Genomic DNA, 18,270 nt, shown 5'->3' with positions numbered 1-18,270 from the left:
ACTAAAATTTGCACACTATAGTGATACATGCATACCAATATTATAGTAGCACAGTTACCAATAGCCAAGTTATAAAACCAGCTTAGATGTCCCCTAATAGACAAATGGATTTTTAATTTAATGTGGTATACACACAATGGAGTTTTACTCAACTATGAAGAACAATGAAATTGTGTCATTTGCTGGCAAATGGATGGAACTGGAGAACATTTTAATATCTTTGAGGGATTATAAATGGTAATTGATTTTTAATTTTGACATCCACATATTAATTACTGAAGTACAGAAATACAATTTATTGGACTGGGATTGTGGCTCAGCAGTAGAGCACTCCTCTAGCACGTGTGAGGCCCTGGGTTCGATCCTTAGCACCACATAAAAATAAATAAAGAAAGATATAAAAAAAAAGAAAGTTTAAAAACCTGAACTTTGTTTTTAAAAAAATACAATTTATTTTTATATCCTGTGAGCTTGCTGAACCCATTTATTGGTTCTAGGAGGATTTTTTAGACATTTCTTGAGATTTTCTATGTAGGTGATCATGTCATCTTCAAATATAAATTTACTTCCTACTTTCCAATCTGTATGCCTTTGATTTTTTTCCCCCAATGACTAGAATTTCCAGCACTATATTGAATATGAGTGACAGAAGCAGGCATCCTTGCCTCCAGCCCAGGCTTAGGGAGAGAGCATTTTATCACTAAGTATAATGTTAACTATAGACTCCTTAAAGAGGCTTTTTTATGTAAATTTTTTATTTATATATGACAGCAGAATGCATTGTGATTCTTATTACATATATAGAGCACAATTTTTCATATCTCTAGTTGTTAACATAGTATATTCACACTCTTCTGTGTCTTCATACCTGTACTTTGGATAATAATATCATTACATTCCACCATCATTAATTACCCCATGCCCCTTCCTTCCCCTCCAACCCCTCTGCCCTATCAAGAGTTCTATTCCTCCCATGCTCCCTCTCCCTATCTCACTATGAATCAGCCTCCTTATATCAAAGAAAATGTTCAGCATTTGGTTTTGGGGATTGGCTAACTTCAGTTAGCATTATCTTCTCTAACTCCATCCATTTACGTGCAAATGCCATAATTTTATTAAAAGAGGCTTTTTATCAAATTGATGCAATTCCCCTCTATTTCTAACTGCAGAGAGATTTTTATCATGAATGGATGTTGAATGTTGTCAAATTATATTTTTTGAGACAATTAATATGATCATGTTGCTTTTTATATTGAACCAGTATTGCATAACTGGAAAAAAACCTCACTTGTATGTAACTATATGTATACATGGTTCCATTCAATTTGCTAATATTTTGTTGAGATATTCCACACCCATTAGTATAGCTACTCCTGATTTCTTCTGTTTAAAATTTATATCATACAGCTTTTTTCGTCACTTTTTGGTTGACATACCTGTGTCCTTATATTTAAAGGGAGTTTTTTACAGACAGCATGTAGATGGATCATGTTTTTAAAGAATTCTGTTGTCTCTGTCATTTTTATAGGTACAAAAAAATATAGTAATTATACATGTTTCAGCCTAACGTATGAGTTTATTTAATCCTCAAAACAATATTCTCAAAATCCTCAAAATATGCCCATTCCCTAATGAAGGAAATTGAGACAGAGGGAGGTAAAAGTAGGAGCTCCAGTGGCGTAACTGGTTAGAACACAGTACTGGTAAGACAAAGAGGTAAAGGTATCTGCTGAAGTTAACATACCCAGGAAGCAGTGGAATTGGAATTTGAGTCCAGTTGCACCCAGCATCCATCACCAGCCTGAGCCAGCCAGCAAGCAAGGCTTTTTCATTATCAATCCTAGAGCTGAGTTTGGCAAAGACTGCACTAATTCTAACACGTACACCTGCTCAGTGAGCTCCAGCCCCACTTGGGAGAGAAGTGAGGTTCCAGTTTACCGTGTAGGACTTTGACTTGATAATATTTACAACCATACATATCAGTCATGACTGACTGCTGATACTGCTAGGTTCCAGCAGGCAGGGTATGTATCAGTGCTCTCCACAGGATCCCAGAAAGCTTAGGGCAGTGGGCGGGGGGGGGGGGGGACAAAAATCACTGTCAGGCCACATGACCAGAAAAGAGTCCCTGGCCAATTAAAAAAGGAGGGCCAGATCTCAGCCTGAGCAAACAGAGCAGCAGTGTCCAACTCCAGGGAGGCCCACCAAGATAAACATTGATCTCCCGCCTCCACCCTCACTGTGGATTTCTTCAGGAAAGAAGAGGGAGTGGGCTGGAGAGGGACATAGGGCAACACCTTGGGTCTGGTCCAAAATAGACTTACAGGCATGACCAGGCATCTCATGTGATATAGCTCAAGCCTATCCTGTTGGCAGGAGTCACCTAAATGCTTCAAAGGGGGCCCAAAATTAACCTTCCTCCCTCGAAATGAAGGAGCTTATAAGATGGCTCAGAGTAGAGGACTGGAGGTGTCTACACACAACTCACGGCTCACTTCAGCTGGGAGCATTCCTGTGCTGGGAACAGACAGAACGTTCATGTTCCCTGCTAGAATCAATGTTTATGTTCTGCCCAAATTCCTATGTTGGAACCTAAACCCCAATGTGACAGTTCTTGGAGTTGGGGCATCTGGGAGGTGATTGACCTCAAGGGATTAAGAAGGAACCCAGAGGAGCTGGGGATGTGGCTCTGACTCAAGTGGTAGCAGGCTCGCCTAGCGTGCATGAGGCACTGGGTTCGATTCTCAGCATCACATAAAAATAAAATAAAAAAAGAAGGGACCCAGAGAGCTCCCTTTTACCTTCTACCATGTAAGAACATAGGATGAAATCTCTGTCTGTTAACCAGAAAGCAGTCCTTACCAGGCACCAGATCTGCTGGCATTCAATCTACGACTTCCAGCCTCCAGAACTTTGAGAAATAAATGTCTGTTTCTTTTAAGTCGTCTGTTCTATATAGCTTGTTTTAATAAACTGAACAGACTTGGACACTGTACTGCCACCCACATCATCCATGCATTGTTTCTTGGAATTTGAGTGAGGCTGATGGCCTAATTCATGAAAGAGAGAAGGACAAAATGATCTGATAAATTACCTCTGTCACTACAGAGAGGAGTGGACCAAGGGACAATCATGAAAAAACATAGGCAACAAAAGAAGTTCAGTCAATTCACAATTTTAAGTTGTATAAATCAATCAATCAAACTTCAAGGAAAGACCATGTAGATAATATCTGAACCCTGAATTTGTAGAAACCTTTTGCCTGTGTGCCAAGGCTGAGCACAGCACACTTTAAACAAACTGATGCAGCAATCTATTTTATAAAAGCTAAAAAACTAGATGCAGGAAGGTTAAAGACCCTTTTCTCAAGGTTATCCAGCGAAATGGGAAGTAGAGCCCAGGCATAAGGTCTGGTTTCAATCTGAATCTTTTGGCCCAGACAGTGTTCTCTTCATTCTACCTCCCTCCATGACAAAAACAAGCAGATGTGGATGCTCACTTTGGTAAGGTCATGGTACTCCTCCCAAGAAAAGAAGCCAGACTGCCTTCCCCGGGGATAATCAACAAGTCCCTGACTGAACTTGAGTTTTCTTAGAAATGTCTTGGCTCTATAATTTCAATTTTATAAAAAAAAAAAAAAATGTGTGCTTGTATAAAATGATTTGAATGTGTTCAGTTGATAGGACTATGAGTCAATCCTCTCCTCCCCTACCCCACCAAAACAAAACAAAAACACCTCTAAGGCTGGGTTGTATTACTTCTACACTTTTTTTTAAATATTATTTTTACACTTTCGTAAAGGAGTCCATTCTCCTAAATACCATTCTAAATATCTCCAAGGCCATTGAACTAAATGAAGCTTTTGACAAGAAAGAAATGAGCTAGCGAGTTGTCATTCTTACTAAGAATAGGTCTTAGCACGTTAGGAACCATCCTGACAAAAATAAACCCAAGGTTTAAATAAGATACTTTTAAGATATCGACTTTAAAATAAGATATTGATCAGGATCTCTGAGAATTTGCATGTTTCTCTCTCCATATCGAATTCCTTCAACGCCTCTCAGGACACTTGCCTTGATCCACTGGTCTCCAGGATTCTCAGATTTCACTGAGTTCACCTCACCAGCCCAAAGTGACCAGAGACAGACCAGGTTTTCTACCTCTCTGCTCTTAGAACACAGCCTACTCTGTCGTCTGAGGAACGTCTCTAAAACTTATATAACAGTGTGAGGTCTTTATGGGGAGATACAAGATCACCTCTAAAAAGTTACTTCCCCTCTCCTTCAGTCCTTCCGGGTAAAAGAAATGTGCTCCAGACAACAGATTTCAGACTGCTTCCTAATTCCTCAATGACTTGTGTTTCTTCATTCAGAAAAGAGGGGTTTGGATTAGATGATCTCTAAGGTTCCTCCCAGCTCTAACTATCTACAAGCCTAAATTTCTAGTATTAAATCCCAGAGGGTTCACTTGACAGAAGTTGATATTTGAAGGAAGACAGAACTTGAGCAAGCAAATAATAATAACCATTTTAATCAGTGTTTACTATCTGTCATATACTATTCTTGGCACTCTATATACATTGCCTCATTTAATACAGCAGCCCTATGAAATAGTAATTGTAATTATTATAATTTACACATAGGTAAACTAAGGTTCAAATAAGTTACTTAACCTTACCATGATCACGCAATTAGTAGGTAAAAGAACTCAGCTAGTGTTGGTACCAGAGCCATGTTCTTAGCTGCTATTGTCTAGGAAGCTGAGTTCAGTGTCTCCCCAGCAAATGATCTTTCCTGACTTTAAATTTTAACACATTTACTTTCCCAATTCCCTACAAGTTGACAAACTTTACCATGACTTTCCCTCTATAAAATTTTTTTTAAAAATGTTTTAGAGAACAAATAAATTTGCTCAAGCCCCAACATATTCAGTAGAAAGAATATAACATGAAAGAGGCAACAAAGAGCTGTATTTTTGAGTAGATATGAAAGCCAAAAGTTGAGGGAATGAAAGTCATATACAGTGGACGGGGAAGAATTTTGTACACAAGACACCTTCGTGAAGCCCTGAAATCACTAAAGGCCCCAAATTTCACACCTCCATATTTTGCTTGCTTCTAAAGGATCCCAAGGTTAAACGCTGCTTGAGTGTTGCTCCTCAGTTCCAAGATACTAAATAAAAAGGACATGTTCATGAATCATCTAGAGCTAGAAGACCTCTCTAGAATGTCCCCATTTGTTCAAGTAAGAAAATGTCTCTGTTCTAGGGTTACCAAAATAATGAAAAACTCATTTGGAAAAGACATAAAGAGTCTGGAACGATCACCTGAAGATGCTTATCTATGAACAGAGCTTTACAAAGAAACTAGTCAATTAAGACCGATCAAGAAATAAAATATTGCTGGGCGCAGTGGCACATGCCTGTAATCCCAGTGGTTCAGGAGGTGGAGGCAGGTGGATTTCGAGTTCAAAGCCAGCCTCAGCAACTTAGTGAGGTCCTACGCAACTCTGTGAGATCCTGTCTGTAATAAAATACAAAAAGAGCTGGGGATGTGGCTCAGTGGTTAAGTGCCCCTGTGTTTAATCCCCAGGACCAAAAAATGATAATAATAAAATATTCATTGAATGCCTTACTTTTACTTTAAGCCCATGAAAGTCACAACACAGAATTTGGAAAGAGCAAACCCTTCATATGTTTGAAAATTTCCACTCAGTCATAGAGCAGCATTTGGAAGTGGTTCCCCATGGGATAAATAGCATCCTACAAATCCTTGGGAAAGAAAAGAAAAAGCCAATCCTTTGAGGGAAGGGGAATCTATCCTTGACCCACTGTGGGCCTGGATCTCAAGTGGAACTATTATCATTTCTTGTACACTCCTGGGATCCAGTTCACAGCATCCAGAGCTTGAGCAAATCCAAACTGGCCACATCTCTCAGATAATACTGGTTTGAATTAACAGCCTATGATTGGTCAGACCCCCTGAGCACAAAGGAAACACTGGTTCCTTTTAACCAGATTATACCCTTTTATGTCCCAAAGGGAGAGCAATGACTTTTCCATTAGTGCAAGAAACTGAAAGCTGGTCGCAGGGTATCATAGGGAATGGAAGGTTCCAGAGCATAAATGTTAATAGCATACACTTTTGAGATCTGATTTTTGCTCTCAACCTTCTAGCTGTGCAACTTGGCAAGTGACTTAACCATAGTGACCCATGCTGCTGTCATTTGTAGAAGGCAGTTGATAATACTTATTGCCTAGTTTTGGGGCTTTTTTTTTTTAAGATTGCATATAAACTTGGCACTGTGCCCAGCACACAATAGATTCTTAATAAATAGCGATTGTTATTGCTATTGTTTCTAAAAGATGCAGGAGGCAATAATGAGATTTTACTTTTGAAGGCTTTATGTTAAATGTGTGGGGTTTTTTTCCTTTAGTTTATTTAATACACATTGGCTGAGAATCTATTATGTGCCTCAATAAGTTAGATTTGGATAGAACAATACATGGCACACTTTGTCAACTTAAAGAACTCACAGGCTAGCAAGGGGGAGTATCATATAAACTAATAACAATAGAGGTCTTACAAGTATATGGAGAAAGGTACTGTGTGAATATAAGGAAGAAGCAATTAGCAGCTAAGTCAGTCAGGAAGGATTTACTCTGTCCATTTCTGCACGTGATCAGGAGTTAGGCATAAGAAGTACAGCATGAAACTTTAGGCCAAATAAAAAAAGTATTAGATAGTTTTTAACTGCTCACTTGCACTCATGGACACACGCTTATTCCAAAACACTAGCCACACTGCATTCCAAGACACACACACTCCAGTCACACACATACACATCCCAACTCAAGTGCACACACACACACACACACACCCCACATATTTTTCAACTCACTTGCCTACGCACAGATGCACACATTTCACTAGTGTACATTTACACAAAACCCAGCTCACTCCCTCGCATGCCTGCATGCACATACACTCATACACACATGCAACTTAACCAAGCTCACTTGAACATTCCAATCAGTCACGACAGTGTGACTTCACTTCTATGTCTCTGCTCCTCTGCCTGACAGACCAGGCCTAGGACTTCTCCCTGAGTTACTATGGCAATCTGAATACCCTTTCTGTCTACATTTTCTGTTCCCTCCTCATGCTGTTACCTTTCCGGTATATGCTCATGGCTACAGTCTTATTCTTACCAGTTCATCCAGTGTTCTGTAAAAGAAGGGATTTTTCTAAAATTCAAAGTGATCAAGTCATTTCCCTGCTTAAAGAAAATTCCATTGACCATTTATCTGTTTACTCCCTCTTAACTATTCCAGCATGACAAAAAAGACCCCCATGATGTTGCCTCTCCCAATATCTCAAGCTCCTTCCTGCCTCAGAGCTATAAATTAAACAAATATTAGCCAAGTACCTACAATGTTAAAGTCTTTGGATTTGAGATCCAACTTTAGGTCTCAACTATCTAACTAGGCAACGTAGCAAGATGCTTAAAAATAGAAAGCTTTGCTTCTGATATCTCTTTGAAACACATACTTCAGCAGGCCTGAAAAAGGGCGGTTCCTTAAAAGCTTCAGGCCTGTTTGCAAGCCCCAAGCCCTTGCTTATTAATTCCTTTGACTGTTAAACTCACACTGATGTACTCACCACCCTTCCCTTTCCACCACCCACCGTAGAATGGATACTGGTCTCACTCAGCTTTTGGTGAATGCTGTACCATCACTCACATCCCTTCTTCTACTCTCTGGTTTACATGCCCAACCCCAGCACCCTGTGATCTCCATATTATTCCACATCCCCAGCACCTGACCATGAGAATATTTCAGAAAGCACTTGCTGTGCAAGCAGCGTTCCTTCTCTGATTGTAGTCATTAAAATGTGTTGTGGGCTCTATTCCTCCCAGTTAAGGTGCTCCTAGAGTGGAAGCTCAAGATGAGGTTTTCCAACATTGATAGTAGCTTTATCAACAATAATTACAAAGTAATTAGCAAGTAGTAAATAATCTTCATACAATGCTCTGTCATACTAGTAACTAACAAATGTAGGACTTGAATTCAAACTTCTGATTGAATTATGCTGCTCAAAAGAACTGGAAAAACCAGGCACAGTAGCCCAACTACTCGGGCTGTTGAGAGAAGAGGATAACAAGTTTGAAGCCAGCCTGGGAAATTTTGTGAGACCCTGTTTCAAAATAAAATATAAGGAAAGGGTTGGGTATATAGTTCAATAGTAGAGTGCCCCCTGGATTCCGTCCCCAGCAAAACACACACACACACACACACACACACACACACACATACACACTAAATCAAGGAAAATACTATTTAAGTTCTTCAGAAAAATAAATATAGGACTACCAGTATCACTCCTGGGTATATACCCAAAGGAAAGAAAATCAGGATATTGATGAGACATCTGTTCTCTCACATTCACTGCTGCACTATTCACTGTGGGAGACCAACCTGCACGTGACTGGGTCACACTCCCCAGTTGGGTGCTGAGGTGCTCAGTCACAGAAACGTGGCAGAGCTTTCCCCACCCTTCTTGGGTGCCAGGGTCGGAGACTCGTGCATGGGTGTGTCTTGCTACAGCCCCATGGGTGAAGCTATGCTCACCTGTTCCTTTGTAATATAACCCCTTGCCCTGTTTAGGATAGAATCTTCCATGGAAGTGCCTTGTGTGTGTCCCCTTCTCTTACTGTACCCTTGGGTGTGGCCTACCCAGGTGTCAGTCAACCTGCTGTCAGTGGACATCATGAAGATAGACTCAGCCCCCTGAAACCTGACCCCTGGCCTCATTTGAATAGCTTCTCCTCAATAAAAGGGGTCAGCACATGCTCTCACTCTCTCTCTTTCTGCGGACCCTTAAGGTCAGAGGAGCTGTCACAGTGACCCCAAAGAAAAAGAAAAGCTATTTGTGTGTCTTGTGTGGTTATTTCGTGCAGCCCAGTTAGCCCAGTTTAACTAGAGTGACCCCCGAGCCTTTTAGTTGCAAGAACAGAAACCCGGCAGTTCACAATAGCTAAGAAAGGAAAATTACTTAAGTGTCCACAGAAGGATGACTGGATAAAGAAAATGCCACACACACACACACACACACACACAGAGAGAGAAAAAAAAAAACCCTATTATTCAGTCATAAAAAGGATTAAAATCCTGTCATTTGCAACAACATGGGTAAGATTAGAAGACATTGGGCTGGGGATGTGGCTCAAGTGGTAGCGTGCTCGCCTGGCATGCGTGCGGCCCGGGTTCGATCCCCAGCACCACATACAAACAAAGATGTTGTGTCCGCCGAGAACTAAAAAATAAATATTAAAAATTCTCTCTCTCTCTCTCTCTCTCTCTCTTTCTTAAAAAAAGATTTAAAGATTAGAAGACATTGTATTAAGTGAAATAAATTAGGCACAGAAAGACAAATACTGCATGATCTCACTCATACGTGGAAGCTTACAGTTGATTTCGAAGATGTTGAGCTGGAACAGTGGTCAGGAATGGGAGTAAATGGAGGAGGACTAGACAATGGGTATCAAAATACAGATCGGAAAATTAGTTCTAGCATTCTCTAGCACAGTTGGGTGATGATAGTTTACAACAGTTCATTTTATATTTTATAAAGAACTAGAAGAGAGGAGTTTAAAGGTTTCCAACACAAGAAATGATGTCTGAGAAGATGGAAATGCTAATTACCCTGGTTTGATTATTACGAATTGTATATATGTATTAAATTTTCACACTAAACCCTGTGAATGCCTACGTAATTATTATATGTTAATTAAAAAGAAAAAAATCAAGATTTTTGAAAATTGGTAAAAAAAAAAAAAAACGAGATTTTTTCGGTGAAACAGTAAAGTAAAATGAGTGGTCTGTTGTCCCCAGAAGAGAAGTGTCACACTTTACCCTGTTTGTTGGTCACCTATTGTGTTAGTCCACTTTTCATCATTGTGACCAAAATACACAACAAGACAACGTAAAGGATAAAAGTTTATCTTGGCTCGCAGTTTCATAGGTTCAGTCCAAAGTAGGCTGCCTGCCCTGCTGAGCGCCCCTGGTGAATAAAACATCATGGCGGAAGAGCAGGGTGAAGAAAAGCTGCTCAGCTCACGACAGCCAGGAGGCAGAGAGAGCAAGCAAGGTGCCTGGGACAAAAAACCAACACCCAAAGCAAACCCCCAGTGACCTACTTCCTCCAGTCACCCGCTACCTGCCTACAGTTATCACCCAGTACAGCAGATCCCTCAAAACATTGTCCATCCAACAAATTAATCCACTGATTAATGGCTCTCTTAATCTAATAATTTTGCCTCCGAGCATTCCTGCATTGTCTAACATGAGCTTTGGGGGAAGACACCTCATCTCCAAGCCATGACACCCATAAAAGCAGGCTAATCCCATTCTGTATTACTAACTCCCGAGAAGCAGAATTTCTGTCTTTCATTCATTAATTCCTCAATTTATAGTATTCAGTACACATTTCAGGTTCTGTGTTAAGTGCTGTATGATCCATTGTGCATAAAGAGGATGCAAATTGCTGTCCAAAACACTGGGGAAGTAGATAAAAAAGCAAATTACAAGGCATGCTGATTTCCGTCAACGGAATAAGAGGACATAGTGACTGAGAAGGATGGGGAAATCTGAGGATAGGAACGCTTTCCCTGACAAGGTGACAACTCAGACCTAAAGGTGAGAGATCATCAAGGAAGAGGTCAAGAGCAAGGAACAATGTAGAGATAGATGGTTGTTTAGACAAATAAAAAAGCTTGCATTCAGGCTTTGAAGCTGAGAAGAGGTTAGCCTGTTCAAGGAACCAGGAGGCCAGAGTGACTTAATTGGAGATAACCTGGCAGAGTAGAGATCACCACACTTAAAGAAAGTACCCCAAATTCTCAGGTTGAAGTTCCAACTCCCAATATCACTCCATTTGGAGATAGAGACTATAAGGACGTTAATTAAGATTAAATGAGCACAAAGATGGTGTTATGGTTTAGACACGTGGTATCTCCCAAAAGCCCATGTGTGAGACAACGAAAGAAAAGTTTACAGGTAAATGATTGGATTATGAGAACCTTAACATAAAAAGGTTATGAGGACCTTATCAGTGCTTTAATCCCCAGATAGGAATAGGGATGAACTGGATGGTAACTGTACACAGATAGGGTGTGACTGGAGGAGATGGGTCACTGAGGATGTGCCTTTGGGGTTTATATTATGATAAGAAGAGCCCCCCTTCCCCACTTCCAGGTGAGATGCCCTAACATGCTTTCCTCCACCACATTCCTCCACCATGATGTTACAGAGTCAGCCATCTGTGAACTGAGACCTCTGAAACTGTAGACCCCCAAATAAACTATTCCTCCTTTAATTGTTCTTTTCAGGTCTTTTGGTCACAGCAGCAAAAACTTTAACTAAAATAGATTGGGCCCTACTGCCATCATAGGATTAGTGTCCTTATAACCAGAGATTCTGAGAACTTGCTTTTTTTTTTCTCTCCTCCCGCTAACCCTCCCACCTACCCACTCTGCCACATGAGAACACAATGAGAAGGTAGCTATCTACAAGCCAGGAAGGGAGTCCCCACCAGACACCAAATTCTTTCAGAGCTTGATCTTGGACTTTACATCCTTTAGAACTGTAAGAAATAAATTTCTGTTTTTTAAGCTACCCACTCTGTGGTATTTTGTTATAGCAGCCTTAGCAGATATATCATGGTAAGAAGCTTGAGTTTTATTCAATGAAAATATTTAAGAAAGAGGGTGTTCTGAAATAATTTATCTTTTGTAATAATTGTTCTTGGTGGAAAAGCAATAAATTTAAAAAATTGAGGGAAAAGATGAAGAGAGGCAAACACTGGAGTTGAAAAAGCAAGAATCAGTTAGCATGGTGAGCAACTGAACTGAGATATGGCAGTCTGAACTGAGGCACTAGCACTAGAGAAAAAGGGAATCAGACAGATTCACAATATGTTCTGGCCATATAAGCCTTGGTGATGCCTCACAAATACAAAGAAGTATGGTCAATGATGATGTTGTTTAAATGCCTGAATATGTCTGATAAAACGGACATAGCATAATTCATGGGGATACTCTGGCATTAGTCTGGTTTTGGTGGGGTGTTTTTGTTTTTGTTTTTGTTTTTGTTTTAAGTAGAGTGCCATAGAGATGGGGGAAATGCAGAAAGAGATGATTTATCCAGAGTTCTTATAACAGATTCTAGTTTAATCAAGGTCTGCACTGTTAAAATATAAAGCAATTTCTCTCTCTCTCTCTCTCTCTCTCTCTCTCTCTCTCTCTCTCTCTCTCTCTCTCCTTCTTTCCCTCCCTCCATCCCCCCACCACCTCTTCCTCCCCTCTCTCTCATGCACAGATAATGGTAGAAGAAAAAATAGATAGATGGTAAACAAATGCCCATACAAAATTAAAAATACAAACCTCATGAATCCAAAATGTCTCATCTGCTCATCTTTTAGTAAGTCACAAGAAAAACAAAAAGCCAGGATTGCCCGAACATTAGTTCTTTCCTCTCTCATGACTCATTAAGCATTAATGTCACCTTAACATTTTTCAGTTAAGAGAATAAGGTTCTATATGAATTAAGGGAGTTCTTCCCTGTCTTTTACAGCCCCATTGGGGTGCCTAGCTGACATAAAGCAGCTCAGTCTGTGGGGAACATATAAAGAGTGATGTTCTCATGTCCTTTCTGAATCAGGGTCTCTCCTGCGAAAACACTCACTGGCTCCCCAAGCTGCCCTTTGTGAAAGTCTTTTCATACATAAATTTTTCAATGATGTATTAATTTTCCTTGAAAGGTAGAGTATGGAATCATTATTAGGCATCAATAAAAATACCTTTAAAACTAAAAAAAAAAGTAGCTTATGGGAAAGAATATGAGAGTACATTTGAGTTGATGTATCTCCAAATTTAATGTCTTTATATCTAATTGCAGAACTGAAATGGGCTGTCAGAGCCCATAATTAAAGAATGCATATAATGATGAAATTATAGTGGGCTTTGATTTAGGAACAATCCTAATTATACTCTGTGAACCTGAAGTGCCTGGAACTATCCCATTTTGCTATTTTCATCACAGAAATCAATCACATGAACTCATCTCAGTGGTTTTCCATGTCTCTGAGTGGGATCATTTCATGGGGATAGAGAGGCCCTAAGAACATGCCCACTAGTAACTTTTACTAAAACCAGTCAACCCAGCCCACCCTTATGAGAATTACTGGTACACTGGAGGAAAACAAATCAAAATTATCTCTGATGATTAGAGAGATGGAATGCTATTCTCTGGATAGTTTTCAAAAATCAATCTTTCATCACACAATAAGCAGAGATTTGCCTAAATCTTTTCATTTAGAAGCATCATCAAAACATTCAATTAATTAATAAACACAAGAGTATTCATAAATCACATGTATATATGAGTCTATGTATGTATATATATATATATATATATATATATATATATATACATATATTAGTTTAGCATATATATGCATGTGTATGTCTTATATATATTGTTTTAGAGGAATATGAAGAAAGACAAGTATATCACATGTAATGTAGTTCATATAGATCCAGCCACTAGTTTGTGGACTATTTTGCAAACAACAGAAATATCAGAAATAGAATGAGAACTATAAAAGCAAAAAGGTAAGGTATGAAAGAAAACCTGTGGAGAGACAAGGAACTTGATATATCTACTAGATGGACTACTGATATGATATTTGACACTTTTATAAGCCCTACACATAAACTTATTTAATTCCCATCACACTCAGAGATGGAACAAATACTTTACAGATGAAATACCCCAATTCAGGGTTGTCAATGGCTTGCCCAAGGTTACCCAGGTATGAAGTCAGGTTAAGAACCCAGGCATCTGGCTATGGATCTTAGTAGTGAACCCCGAAGGCTTGTGAGTGTCAGAGTAACAAGTTCTATAAAGAATATGTGCTCTGAAGGCTCTAAAGAGGATGGACTAAAGTGGAGAGAAAACTGTAAGGGGGGGGGGGGGGGCGGGGGGGTGAACAGCTTCCCAGAAAATGGTCCATGATGGTTCAAGTAGGCATTGCAGGTGATGGGAGGGATAGGAGACTTCGTAGGGGTAGGGCTATGTGACTTGTGGGTATGACAGAAATGGTAGGTCAAAGTTGAAAAAGTTTTTGACCCGAAAGAAAAGAAGGATGACAAAATTATCAGATGCAGAAAAGGGAAGGAAGAATATAATGGAAGAATTGAGCTCTTCACGGATGGTGTGTCGTGAGCCCATGAGGGCTTCCATGAGGAGGTGTTCATCAGGCAACCAGAGGTTCAAAACATGAGCTTGAGTGAAATATTAGGCGAAAGAAGGTCTGTGAAGACGGGAGCCTGAAGCAGGGTGCATCCTGAGAAAGCCAAGGGAATGAATACGGATGAAAAGAGGATCACAGGAAGGATGTGACTCCAAAGTAGGAAAGGTATCAATAATGAGTCACTTCTCAAGGGGTTTCCTTGACTCTGACCCAGTGTCATTATTTGGATATGAAGTATCCTCCAAAACGTTTATATGTTGAAAACATGGCCCCCAAAGCAAGGTTCAGAGTTGGGGCTTTAAAGATTGATGAAAGCTGTAACCTCATCAGTGGCTTAATCCATTTGGTGGATTAATAACGGGAATGGATTACTGAGTGGTAACTACAGACAGGTGGGGTGTAGCTAGTGGAAGCAGACCACTGGAACCATGGCCCTAGACTATATCTGTCTCTGCCCTCGACCCACGGTCTTTCCTTCCTGGTTGCCACATAAGCAGGCAAGCATCTTTCCTCCACCATGCCTTTCCACCATGATGTTTTGGCCCACCTCAGGTCCAGAGCAATGGTCATCTGAACATGGACTGAACCTCTGAAATCATAAGCCAGAAATAAACTTTTCCTATTCGACATTGTTCTTGTCAGACAGTGTTGTCATAGTGATAAAAAGCTGACTACCATCCTAGACTAATCCCCCGCTTCCTCTATCATAAACCACATGCTTGGGAAATAGTAGCCCTCAATAAATACTTCCAGCGTGACTACTACTGACAGGACAGGGCTCACATCTGTCTTGCTCACTCCTGAATTCTAAATGCCTTGTGCCTGGCCTGACACTGAATAAATATGTCCGGAGTAGTGAAGAAATGAGCAGATCACAGAAACGGAACCAGTGAGAAACTGGGACTAGGAACCCATTCTACGTCCAGTGCTGTTTCCACCATGCGTCACTCCCTGCCCCGCCACCCTACACCTCTGCCCACTGTTTCACAGGGACTAGGACTCAGAGCTCAAGAATGAGCCCCCACACGGTGCATTTCGTGTTATAGACCATGTGTGTGCACTGATGAGGCACAGAAGCCAAGCCACAGCCACTTTTCCCTAACAGACCACACCTCTCATTCACTGTGAACCTCCTGGCACACAAATAAAAGATCAAATCCAGTATTTAAACCACCACAACAAGTATAAAATGTTTACAGGGACCAAAGGGGTGGGCGGGGGAAAACAACAACATCCCACCCTCTGACTCCACAGAACTTGTACCAGAGTCAAAGCCCTGAAATTAGTGTTCTGGCTCCCTCACTGACATAACCACTTTCTTCTGGCAAATCAGAGTGAAGCCTCTTACCCATCAGATAACATGAGCCTTTGGGTACCAACGGACAACTGAAGTAGCCAGGGTTTTGCACTTGGTTAAAGCAACTGGACATCAGCAAAGTGGAATTCAGTTTGTAAATCTTACAGTGTATATCAGCTAGATTGTTGACACCAAAGAGGAAACTAGAGAGCAACAAAGCTTCAATGTCACAGTTTGTCGAGGTGTCAATTTGACTGGGCAATAGTCCCTATCCTTCAGATCCTAATGTAGGTGTCGATGTAACGGTACTTTGTAGGTCTGAATGAAATCCATAATCGATGACTTTAAGCGAGAGAGATGACCAAAGATAACCTGGATCAGCCCGATTTAATCAATTGCAAAGCCTTAAGAAGCAGAGGTGAGGCTTCCCTGAAGAAGAAATTCCATCCTTGGTCAACAGTATTAGCCCAAGCCAAGAGTTCCAGTGTGCTCTTCCAGAGAGCTGGCAGATATTGAACACGCTAACCCGCCTCCACAAATGCCTAACCCAAGTGCTTGCAGCAAATCTCTTACCATTCATCTGCTATTGGTTCTACTTCTCTGGTTGAACCCAATCAGGGATAGACTCTCAGCAGGTACATCCATTCTGTAAACAATTATTGATATTTTGATGTATGCATACACTGTGTTATAATCAAATTTGGATAAACAACATATCCCTTCATTAAATATTTATCATTTCTTTCAGGCCATAAAACTTATAAGTCTCTCTTCAAGCTATTTTGAAATTTGTGTCACTTTTCATTATAGTCTCCCTACTGTGAAATGAAACACTGGAGCTTATTTCTCTTATCTGACATTGTACCAGGTGACTCACCACTCACCACCCACCTCCCCCTATAGAGGTGAGGCTTAGTTTCCCATAAATATGTGCAATTATTATGTGCCAATCAAAAGTAAAATTAAAAATATAAACCAGTGCTAATTAATGAGCTGCTTACTAGGTACAAGGTACTGTTCTAGATGACAGAGATACAGAAGGGGGCAGCTACCCATGCCTTGTGACGAGTGAGTGTCAGACTGCCTACCTCGCCTGGGGCGCCTTCTCCCACAGCCTGAAATCACCAACCTTCTTAAGTGCGAGTACGGCGCCTGAATTACACTTTCCCAGTTATCCTATAGGGTTAACCCGGAAGGTAATAAGGAAAGAGGATTCATTTGACAGAAGTAAAATTTCAGCTTTTTTATAAGATGGGGGAGAGCCTACAAAAACAAGAAGTCTCTGAGCAAGGAAGTGAGGAATGGGTGGCAGAAAGCAGCCCTCAGGGACAGGGAGCAGGAAAGTAGGTCACAAAATTCTATGGAGGTACCCAAAGGGAAAATGGAGGCACCTAACACACTTTCTCCCTTCTACTGCCTGGTCTAGGTCAGACCTGTGAAACCTTGACTCCAGTCAAGCACCAAACCTTCATGCATTCTGCTCTACTTAGCTGGAGTAAGGGAAATATGTAGTAAAGGTGGATATTTTTTAGCCCCAAGGAAAGCAGATAGAGGTTGTGAGTTTGAGGGTCCCACGAAGCTCCTAACCATTTAAAACTTGGGAAAATTGAAAACAACTATTCTGATATGTGTCCAGTAATTGTGGCTCTCACAATGATTTTCCAGGTGAACCAGAGGTCCAGCTGTGAGTCCACACTGCAGGCATGCAGGATAGAACCCAACTTGAGTTCACAGTGCGATTCAGACATGTTCTAGCACATATGGAAGGCTTTTGAGATAGAATTTTCTAGAAGTCTATTTGATGAAGGCCTGAGAAGCCTCCAGGGGAAAATCACGGGTTCTAAGAAAGAGAATTGAGACCACAGGTTTGGTCAATTAACTCATCACTGTGTTGGGGGCAAGGGTGACAGCAAGTTCATCCCAGTCCTCTCACTTATGCCAGCCCTAGCCAACACACCTCAGGAGAAGGATCCTGAGGTCAGACAGGAAGTATCTGTATATACGATATATATGCATTCTCTGAGAGGCTTTGAAAACATCAGACAGAACGGGATTGCAGCAGGAAAGTGAATCAAAATGATGCTTCCTTTTTACTGAAAAGCCCAGACAGAGGCATTAAGAGGATGAGGATTGGGCTGGGGATGTGGCTCAAGCGGTAGCACGCTCGACTGGCATGCATGCAGCCCGGGTTCGATCCTCAGCACCACATACCAACAAAGATGTTGTGTCTGCCGATAACTAAAAAATAAATAAATAAATATTTAAAAAAAAAGGAATCAATAAACGAGATGGTTCAAACTAAAAAGCTTCTTCTCAGCAGAAGAAAAAATCAATAATGTGAAGAGAGAGCCTACAGAAAGGGAGACAAATCTTTACCACCTGCATATCAGAGCACTGATCTTCAGGATATACAAAGAACTTAAAAAACTTAACACACACACACACACAAAAAACGAATAATCCAATTAATAAATGGGCTAAGGAATTGAAAAGATACTTCACAGAAGAAGATGTACAATGAATCAATAAATATGTTCAACATCTCTAATGATCAGAGAAATCCATATCAAAACTACACTAAGATTTCATCTTACTCCAGTCAGAATGGCAATTAGCAAGAATACAAGCAACAATAAATGTTGATGAGGATGTGGAGTAAAAG

The 18,270-nt window shown here is 40.5% G+C and overlaps 1 protein-coding gene across 4 annotated transcripts in view; it reads right to left on the bottom strand.

Moving 5' to 3' along the window:
- Positions 1-18,270, bottom strand: part of Ddr2 (discoidin domain receptor tyrosine kinase 2) — a 145,887-nt gene that overhangs the window by 95,102 nt on the left and 32,515 nt on the right. The window contains exon 3 of one of the 4 annotated variants that reach the window (XM_076862760.1): positions 16,182-16,254. The exons of the other annotated variants lie outside the window; for them this stretch is intronic. Coding sequence (XP_076718875.1) covers positions 16,182-16,184 — 3 coding nt within the window. The 5' untranslated portion in view covers positions 16,185-16,254. The remainder of the gene's footprint in view (positions 1-16,181; positions 16,255-18,270) is intronic. 4 annotated transcript variants of the gene reach the window in all.

Source organism: Callospermophilus lateralis, chromosome 7 (assembly GCF_048772815.1).
Source record: "Callospermophilus lateralis isolate mCalLat2 chromosome 7, mCalLat2.hap1, whole genome shotgun sequence".
Classification (NCBI taxonomy): domain Eukaryota; kingdom Metazoa; phylum Chordata; class Mammalia; order Rodentia; family Sciuridae; genus Callospermophilus; species Callospermophilus lateralis.
Note: the sequence above shows the minus strand (reverse complement) of the source record. Positions and strands in the feature narration are given on the sequence as shown.